At 45.3% G+C, this 10529-nt stretch overlaps 1 protein-coding gene across 1 annotated transcript; it reads left to right on the top strand.

Moving 5' to 3' along the window:
* The first annotated feature begins 4930 nt into the window (after window positions 1-4930).
* On the top strand, window positions 4931-10305 carry LOC132653805 (BPI fold-containing family A member 2-like). The gene is made up of 6 exons (XM_060383245.1): window positions 4931-5075; window positions 5547-5688; window positions 6243-6350; window positions 7365-7517; window positions 9654-9735; window positions 10219-10305. Exons 1-6 carry the CDS (start codon window positions 4931-4933, stop codon window positions 10303-10305), a joined length of 717 nt encoding a protein of 238 aa, XP_060239228.1.
* The last annotated feature ends 224 nt before the right edge of the window (window positions 10306-10529 follow it).

The following is a 10529-nucleotide window of genomic DNA, read 5'->3' as shown; positions in this document are numbered from 1 at the left end:
AAGTAGACAAAGGCACAAGATGTTCACCCGTGATACAGCTGAGGTAACTCTGGCTAGGCACCAGCAGCAGGTCTGATGTCCCCCAGGCCAAGTCTATGTTCCTGGAGTATGAATACCCTTCTTTTTTTTTTTAACTTATTAAATTACATTTATTACATATTTTCTTTTTGATTGCATATTTTTCAAATAATTAACGTCTCAGTCACTCCCTCCTCAGCTCTCAGTCCCACTCTCCCTCCTGCATCTCCTCTCCTCTACTCCTCAGAATAGAGGAGACCCATCAACCCAGAATCTCCAGGCCATCTATTCACATGAGAACTTAGTTCCTCTTTCTTCCCTGTGGCCTGGTAGGGGGAAGTGATTAAAAAGCAGGCAACATAGTCCATGTCAGAGATATCCTCCACTCCCCTAACTAGTGGGCCCACAAGAAGCCTAAGATGCCCATCTGACTTATCTTCTTGGATATGTTTATCCTGTACTATATAACTAAATTCTGCTTACAAGTGAGTTTATACCATGTGTGTCTTTCTGGGTCTGTGTTACCTCACTCAGGATGATCTTTTCTACTTCCATCCATTTCCCTGCAAATTTCATGATTTTCTTGTTTTTTTTTTTTCACTTTTTTTCCCTTTGTATCCTCCATAAACCCCTTTCTCCTACCCTCCCGATCCCAACTTTTCTCCCCCATCTTCACGCATGTCCCTCCCCCAGTCCACTGATAGTGGAGGTCTTCTTCTCCTTCCTTCTGATCTTAGTCTATCAGATCTCATCAGGAGTGGCTGCATTGTCATCTTCTGTGGACAGGTAAGGCTGCTCCCCCCTCAGAGGGAGGTGATCAAAGAGCAGGCCATTCAGATTATGTCAGAGGCAGGCCTTCCTCCCATTTCTATTTAACCCACGTGGGCACTGAACTGCCATGTGCTACTTCTGAGCAGGGGTTCTAGGTTATCTCCATGAATAGTCCTTGGTTGGAGTATGAGTCTCTGGGAAGTTTCTTGTGTTCACATTTTCTGGTTCTGTTGCTCTCCTTGTGGGGTTCCCATCCTCCCCAGCTCGTACTATTTCCCACATCTTACATAAGATTCCATGAATACCGTTCTTAACAAGATTTCATTATGGCCTTTTACTCTGTGCCCCATAGCTGGAATCAGGATTTTTATGGGTTTGTGTGACATGGTGATAGTCAGGCAGAAAGAGGCTCTGCTCAGAGAAGCCACAGCAAGGCCAGCTCACTCAATCCCAAGGCCATAACAATTTTCTTTGACCATCTCACGTTCAGGACAGTCCCCCAGGGCTTGCTAAAGAGCTGTGACCCAGTTCAGTGCTGTCCCTCAGCCCAAGCTCCACTCCTACCTGTTTCTGTGCTGCTCTGGCTCAACATGGACCAGGGTTTGGTGACCAGTTCAAACAATGGAGCTTGTGGGAAACAGAATGTACAACTCTAGGAACAGTCTGCCCAGCTGGCTGTCTACAGCCTGATGTAGGTGGAAGAACCCGAGGAATGGACATTTACCCCTATACAATCTTGACAGTTGTGGGCCTCTCAGAAACCTGTTTCTTTCACTGAAATTTGAGGCTCTCAAATTAACCTCCTGACAGTTAACAGGCCCATTAAAGAAGTATATCTGACCTGGAAACCAGACAGCAGGAAAACAAGAACTTCTCACTGCATTGCCTACAAGGCCATATGCTGAAACAGCTACTCTTATGCTCAGTAGGGACACAGACCAGGCCTCCTAATTGCAACAAAGCCTTTTTCTGTCTGAAGCTCCTTTCAGGTCACTAGGAAATAGAACAAGGTGGAGCAAGACTGTTCTTGATGGCAAATAAAAGACAGTGGTCATTGCTGCTTACAGGGCTTTTGAGTTTTCATCTAAAATTATAATTTTCTCAGCTTCTGTGGTTTATTCTTAAATCAGGGAAGCTGGATCCCTCCCTTCAGACCACAGTGGTCCTGGCTTGTGAATTCACATACTGTTTACTTTCAATCCAATAGTAACATGTGGGCCACATGGCCACACTATAAACATAGTTGATGTCAAGGTAGGAAGGATGTGAATCAGTGAACCAGCCTTGGGGCTCCATAAAGAAGAAGCACTTCCCATGACAGCAAAGTGGACATGAACCCACTTATTTTCCTCCTTTTATTTTACTGTTGCTGGAATTTTCTCCTTTAAGAAACAATAGCACTTGGGGGTGAGACATTAAATAAAAGCATCTAGGCAGGTGGTTTAAAATATAGATGCTTGGAGGATCCAAGATGGCAACACCTGTGGTGTGCACACTGTGTTTTGGGGAAAGCTCTGGGATTCTGAGACACTCAGTTCCAGCCTCTCCACCTGGCTTTTCCCATCTTCCTGGGGAAAGGTCCCCAGTTCCAGGGATGTGTGATTCTAGCTTCTGGCTACCCCACTACCTGGATCCAGGGAAACAGTCCCAGCCTCTGAACACAGCTTTACCTGTCTCCCTTGAGGAGACTAGCCAGACCTCAGGAGCATACAGGATCTCAATGCAAAATGTTGGCGGCCAGCCTGCATGATGTCTAGGCAGCTTGTGCTCGGCAACCCCAAAGAGGACCAACCAAGTGAGTGGCCGGGCAGCTGACCCCTGGAGTTCCCCCTGAGAGAGGAGGATTTCAGTGTTCCTTAGGAGACCTACTGGTCCTCTGGATCATACAGGCTAGACACCCCCACACCAGGCCACAGCCTGTGGGTCTCATTGGGTCACAGCCACCTGAGGAGAACTCTGGGCTATTCCTTAAGATCTAGCAGCCAGTCCGCAGCCACACCCACCATACTGAGGAGGACCTTCACCACAGCACAGAGGCTGCGAGCCCATGTTCCCTCCTTTACTGTTGATGGGATTCTCTACAATGAGCAATTTCAACGGTGGTTGGAGAATATTAAATAAAGTCATGTAAGAAGTCAGTTTTAAGTACAGATGTTTGAGTCAGCAAGATGGGGAGGCATCATTTTCGCCCCCTCAAAGCACCTTTCAGTGAGGCTGGCATTGACCAGGAGAGGTGATTATGGCTCCAAGATACAGGAACTGAGGAAGTGTGGTCAGAGCGACCTAAGAGCCATATTCTTCCCTATTTATTGTATGACCAAAGTTGGTGTCTCTCCACAGTTCCCAAATGACCACATCGAGTGGCTTGCTCAGGAGCATAGCAAGGGTGGCTAGAGGGATCTGAGAGCGACAATTGTACTGTACTCACTAGACAACCAGAAGCTGGTGGCTTCTCTGTGCAGTCTCAAATGACGACTGGGCTAGCCTAGGCAAACACTATGAGCCATCCCAACACAACATTCTTCCATCGATTCATTCTGGATCTTCTTCCCAGCCCATAGCAAAATGACCCTTCATTGGCAACCTCAGGTTTGACAACTTTGGGCCTTAGTCTTGGTACAGGGTCCCTCGCTGTCACTCAGGCATCCTGGGTGACCTTTTGGGTGGAATATCTTGGCTAATCTGTATTTTCTTTGGAGTCTCCTTAGAATGTTTTGGGAACGGGGCTTGCTTTTCCTCCTGCCACCACAATATAAGGGCCACTGTAACTCCCACATCCCAGAAGCCTGTGCAGAGAAACAAGGATTTCGTGTGCATCCTTCTCTAAATCAGTGAGTAGGGGCAACCCAGTGTGACACCCATATGAGGGCTGTTGGGAGGCTTTGGGTCAAGAAGCAGAGGGAAGGCGCTGGTTGTGTTGGGGAAGTTTTGTCTCTAACAATCTTGAAGACCTAGATGACACTCTCAGGCTAATGAAAACCTAGATTCGTGTGGCCTGTTGACTGTTCAGATTTTATCCATCAATGACTTGTCTTAGGGTATAAGAAAGGCTTCTTACTGGAGTCTAGATTCAACAGTGACTCAAGTCATAGCTTTTCTCTAAGGATCCCATTGCCCCAAGTCCCTTCCAACAGTGGGGAACCTAGAACTGGTCCAGGGTGAGGGTTTTAGAGTTGGTGTCATGGAAGGTTTGAAGTTTCACGGAAGCAAGAGAACAGATTTGGGTGGCAAAGCAGAGAGCAAACATGTTTCAAGCAGGGAAGGCAGGGAACACAAAGGCCCTGAGCATAATGAGCACAGGCTGGAGTCAGGTTGGCTGTGCATCCCAATCCCTCCACTCCCAGGCTGTGTGTCTATAGGTCTCTGCCTTCCCAACCTTGCCTGCTCATTTTCCTAAGCTGCAACTCTATTTAGTTCTATTTATGAATTATAAATTCAGCATACAGAGTAGTATATTTCACTGCAGCATTTTCCTTCATGGTTAGTTCCTGCTTCTCTCCCTCCCCTAATATCCTTCCCAATCCAAGCCCTTGCTAATCTCTACAACTTTCCTTTTGCTTTCATGTCATGTGTTTCTTACTCTCTTTTCCCCTCTTCTCTTTTTTAATTAAAATTTTCTTTTTTATATTAGTTACAGTTTATTTACTTACCCCTCTTCTCTTAAGATTTCTCCTACTTTATGTTTTTTTTTATAATTTCATGCCAGCTCATATTCAACAATTCAGATATATATATATTTACATAAAATCTATCTGGCTATCAGTCTACTATCCATCAATCATGTCTATCTATCTGTCTATCTATCTAAATTTGAATCTCATTTGCAGAAGAAAGAAAATAGTGCAATTTGTCTTCCTGAACTGGCTAATTTTACTAAGCACAATGACTTTCAGTTCCATCCTTTTTCTGAAATGTCATCATTTCATTTTTCCTTATGAATGAATAAAATGCCAGCGTGCACTTGGCCTCATTTTCTCTATCCACTCCTGAGGGTGGGCATCTCTGATGACTCCATTTCTTACCTACTGTAAACAGAAGCAGATCTGTCTTGTAGGAAGGGAAATGTGAGAGTGACAGGCATTCACCCTGGGTTCTTGTTTTCTCTTCTTCCTCTATGACCCTCCAGGTGCCAGGACCAACGATGTTCCAACTTGGGAGCCTTGTTGTCTTGTGTGGCCTGATCTTTGGCACCACAGAATCACTTTTGGGCAATCTTGGCAGTGCTGTGAATAATTTGAACATTCTGGGTTCTGCGCCAGAGACGATTCTGAATTCTGCCTCTGGAGGTGAGTCAATATAAGCCCCTCAGAAAGCTGGTCTCAGGTTGAGTTTCAGAGGCTGCTGGGAGGAGGCAGTGTTGTTTTTCATACGTGCAGCCATTCAACTCCTGCCTCGCTCACAGTTTAGAGAGAAACAGTGCCACATTATACACCAATAGAAGCTTTCAAGTATAGGCACAGGATAAATTCTTAAAAGTGAGATTTCAAATTGTTAAGAAGTTTGCATTTTAAATTATGGTAACTGTTGAGAAGTGTTCCCCTATCCCATTGTACACACCAATTATATAGACACATTTCCCCAACATAGGGGTTTCAGATTCCTCCTCTGTACAACAGAGATGGTGGCAATGCCACCCTGACTACGTTGATGCAGGGGCTGGATGACACAGTGCAGGGAAACTGACTTTTCTAAAACCTGGAGGTTGGGGGCTCAAGCCCTCGTGTTGCTGGGGACTGACTGATGACTGTTTTTGACAGCTGTCCCTGAGAACCTGAACCTGGATGTGGAGTCACTTCAGAAAACCACCAGCTGGCCATCTGCCAAGGACAACATTCTGGGAGCTTTGAATGGGCTGGACTTTAGCAAATTAAATCTCATTTCATCTCGGAATAACTTATGGTGAGTTGGTGCTTCTTTTCTTCCTGACTACCTGACCACCCAATATCAAGGACAGATGGAGAAGCTCTCGTTCCCCACAGAGCTGAGGAGTCCTGAGGCTCATTACAGCTTGAGCAAGTCTGAGGCAGGGCTACAGGGCCAGTGTGCACAGGTCACACATCTGGGTTCCCACAGTCCAAGTTTAGGCTCAAGTTGAGTGTTCCAATATGTCCTCATCTCCACCTGCATCTTGGTGCTTTAAGCCTTTCTCAAAGAATAACATATTTCTTCTTCAAACATAGCTGGGAGTAAAAGTCCGAGTTCTTTCAAGGGACACAAGTGTAGAATTCTTGACCTCCAGTCCCAAACAGAGGTGTCATGGAGTTATGAGTCACAGAGTCCTGGGTTCAAGTTCTGGCTCTGCTGCATATTGTGTCCCTCCCTCTGTCCACTGCTCCTGAGAGTGTAGAGGCACACATTTCTTCACAGGGTGTGGGGAGGACAAGAGGGCGATGAAGAGAGGTGCCAATATTGCAAAGATATATGACAAGAGGACATCTGTGGGTTTTGGACAGGTTGCGAATCGATGAACTCAAAATCCTGGACTTGCAAGCTAGCCCATCTCCTGATGGCCAAGGCATCAACCTGAAGCTGCCTGTGTCCTTGAAAGCTGCCGTTCATCTGTGAGTATCTGTCACCTGTATTTAGGGGGTGCAGTGCAACATGGCCGTTTTGAGTAGGCACTGAATTCCCAGATACTGTGTGAACTCTGCCCCAGTTTCCTAATCTGTAAAAGAGGAGACCTTCTGAGGCACAAAATACCAGTCTTTAAAGTATCCTAGCAAAGACTGGCCATGTGATGTCTCTTTCAAAAGGATGTTCGATGCAATATAATTTTGTGTATTTGTTGCGTGTGTGCACTTGTGTATATTCAGCTTCACATGAGCACTCACAAGTCTTTGTGGTGTTCATAGGTCAACACCAGGGTTCTGCCTCAATGTGGTGACTGTGCCACATTAGCTTTCTGATAGGCTCTCTCACAGAACCTGGAAATCATTGATTTGGGCTAAGAATGCAGAATAAGAAAAATAGAGTTTTAAGGTGTTTGAATTTGAAATGAGAGACCCAGAAAAATGACCACGAACTTGTGAACAAGAATTTCTAGAGATTGTGGGTGTCCTTCAGAAAGAGCAATTGCCTAGTATGTGTGTGACCCTGCTATCAGTCACCAGCACTGAGAGGCTCTGGTATTTGAAGTCCTCTGAAGCCATGAGCTGTGAGACCTGTGGTTGTTCCTTAAACACTGTATGTCCAGGGTTACTCACACACACAAAAAAAGAGTGTGATTCTCTCACATTTCTGTTGTCATACTATTCAATGGATTAAACCAGGTACAGTACTTTAAATGAAATGACAACTGGAAACTTGCGATACAAAATTTTAGCAATTATTTTGAGTATTAACCTCATACCAAGCAAAAATCTTATATGTATTAAACATGCATGGCCCAGAGAAGTCTAATATAAATGCATAAATTTTGCAGAGAATATGTAACATGTTGACATTAGCTAGACATTCTTGACATTATCCAGGGACACCTTACACTGTATCCACACAGATAGATGAAAACCGTTACAACCTGCAAAGTCTTCTTGACCTTTTTCTGATGTGACTCTTTTTTTTTTTTTTTTCTGCAGGCCTTTAATTGGCCCCGTGGTTGATATTGCTGCTTCCTTGGACCTCATTTCTTCACTCACTGTTCAAATCAATCCTCAGACCAGCCTTCCCATGGTGACCACAGGGAAATGCTCTAGGGGTACAGACAAAATCTCCATTTCCTTGTTGGGCAGGTAAGGCTCATCCATCCCAGCACAGATAGGGCCTCAGGACCCTGGACCATAACTATGTTCCTGTCCCTGGGAAGCAGCATGGTAGAGTACAAAATCAGAGTATCAACTCTGTCAAACTATGAGCTCTGTCACTCTGTAGCTTCATCTCTAGAGGCTGCAGATTGGCTTTTAAACAGTAGAGATGCATATCATCAGCTTCCTGGATGAAGACATGAGAAAATACACATGTTTAGCTGGGAGCCTGGAACATGATAAGGGCTCAAGAACCATAATCTGTGAGTCTCTTCTAGGGATGGTCCTTTCCATTGCTGAAGCAGGAGGATTAACCTCTCCAGCCATAATCTTACATTTATGTGTGGTACCTTTCAGCTGGGTCAATGTGCCTCATGCCTCTGAACATGTTAACACATATCCACCACCAGTGGGGAACACTTGGAAAAGTAGATGCCAGCATGGGCTCTGACAGTTGTGAAGTCATCTCTACAGTCTAGAAAATTCCTGCAGTGAGATCTTGACATCCTAATCTTGTCTTTTTCCTTCACTGACCTCTGCTAATCCTCAAATTCTTTAAATGCAGAATGCTTTAAAAGGCAGGTTTGGCTCAGGCAGGTGTGGGTGAGATGATGCTACCCAGTGTCTGAGAGAGGAAACTTGGTCTTCAAGTCACAGGCTAAGGCTGGGGAGCCTTAGGCAGGAATAGAGGCATGGCCTCTGTTCCAAGCCTTGGTAATCATGGCCTGAGGCCACCCATCCTCCCTCTACCAAAGATATGATTTCACATCATTGACAGGACCACAGTTTTCCCAGCATCCCTAGGGAACTCATGTTGTTTCACTGGGTCTGAATACCCATGTCCAAAAATATTCTCATGATGTGGCTCTGCCTCTAGACACATTGGCTTTTGTTCTCTGCCTCCTGCAAGGGTTTCCCACCACAAGACATTAGCATGGGTGTTCTGTTGATAAAAATGTTTCTCTTTACTTCAACTCAATGGACCTTTTCATCTTCATTGTCTGTGATAAACTACTTCTCTTTTTTGTAAGAGAATATACACCTAACCTTTGAGTACTTGTCTTTGTTGTAATTTGTGTGCATACATATTTTGAGACAGGGTCTCAATGTACAGTTCTGGTTAACTTCAATCTCAGAGATCTTATCTGCTTCTGTCTCCGGAAGGCTGGGAGCAAAGGTGTGTGATACCATTTCGGGTGTCACTATATATTTAATTGGAGCTTTACTTTACTTGTTTTGTGTGGGAAGCAGGAAGGCGTGTGTTTGTGCATGGACACACATGCATATGTGTCACCTGCTTGAAGCTCACCAAGTAGGCTAAGCGGGGTGACTAACTAGTTCCAGGATTCAACACAGTTTTGTCTCCCATATGCAGAGCATTTGCTATCCATGTGGCTTTTTCTTCCATTAAAAAAAAAATGGTCACCAGAGATGGCATTCAGGTCTTTATGCTTACAAGGCAATATTAGGAGGACTGAGTTCTTTACTTGGCTCCCTTCATCATTTTTTTCTAGTGAAAAAACTGCTTTGTAGCAGGTAGGCATTGCTCTATGATCCAGAGAACTATTTGGTGAAAAAACTAGGCTCTCTGTCTTATGGAATATATCACGAGGATTAGACAGATAGAAGAATATTTCATTTATCAGTGAATTAAAAAAAAAAGAAGAAGAAGAGCCCTGCAAGGATCATCATACTTCTCAGGGCACAAGGAGAGCAAACACTCCCTTCGGTGCACACTCAGGATGGGCTGTCCCAGGAGATGACAGCTGGATGAGAGTTGAAGTTGGGAAGAGGCAACCTCAGTGAGACTTGCTTGGGAAGGAGGTTCAAGACTGATTGTTTTTGCCCAGTGCCCCAAGGCTCAGCCAGGTGCTCTGTAAGTAGGGGCTGAGTGAATGATGCAGTGTTAGGGCTGTGATGAGCACCCAGGTACTGAGGAAGCAGCTCTGTAGGCATGAGATGCTTAGATGCTCAGGGATGGCCATATTGATAAGGTGCAGTGGATAACATGCTGTAATGAGACCATAGGTCAGGGTTGCAGGTCACCTGACCTCAAGGACACTTTCTCGTCCATACTGAACTTTTGACCAAGCTTTGTAAGTTCTTCTTCTTTTTTTTTTCCAGACGAATTCCCTTTATCAACACCATTCTGGATGGTGCAACTAACCTCCTTACAGACATGATGTCATCCCTGCTTCAGAATCAAGTAAGTCCCCAGGTTCTGGCACCCAGAGCCAGGCCTGATGTGGGTAGGAGAGGTATGGCTGAAAAGTCAGGAAACTGTTTTCTAGAAGGTGCCAGCTCCTCCTCCTTCTCCTCAGTAGCTGGGCTTCAGAGAGAGGAGGCAGCAATCACAGATGTTGCCTTGAGATGTTTACCACATCCGTGCTCCTTGACTTCCTTAAGCTAAAGCTTTCCTGCAATGGATTCATCTTTATTTAAATGTCTGTGCTTACATAGCTGTGAATGAGATTCTGCAGGAAGCTAGGAAGTGGGTTTCCCCAAAGGTGTCAGCCTTCTGAGAAGCTAAGCAATCCAAGGTTCCTGGTTTTCAGGAGTCTGGACAGTTCTTGGGTCCCAGAAACCAGTCCATCTTTCAGGGGAGGGTTGGCAGTGTGTTGCCAGTGAAGTCTCATCTGTTTTCCTTCTTTGCCCTTTCTCCTTCTCCAACTTTCTCCCTGTCTCTCAGAAATGTCCACTGCTCCAGCACATCCTCAGCCACCTGAATGCAAATATTCTTCAGGGCCTCATCTGTAAGTCGCAGCCTGGGGACTAGAGAGCCTTCCATGGGCCATGAAAACAGCTGTGGGATAGCCCCAGGCAGGGACCTTGCCTCCTGACCCAGGCTGGCCTCTTTCTTCATTTGAACCTTGTCTTCCCATGCTTGACAGAATAGCTGGGGAAACAAAACTGTGCACCAATGGTGTCAAGACCTTGAGGTGGCCCTTCTATGGATGTGTCCCTCTATACAACCCTCCTGTGTCTTGCATGCAGTACCTC

Source organism: Meriones unguiculatus, chromosome 4, assembly GCF_030254825.1.
Source record: "Meriones unguiculatus strain TT.TT164.6M chromosome 4, Bangor_MerUng_6.1, whole genome shotgun sequence".
Classification (NCBI taxonomy): Eukaryota; Metazoa; Chordata; class Mammalia; order Rodentia; family Muridae; genus Meriones; species Meriones unguiculatus.
Note: the sequence above shows the minus strand (reverse complement) of the source record. Positions and strands in the feature narration are given on the sequence as shown.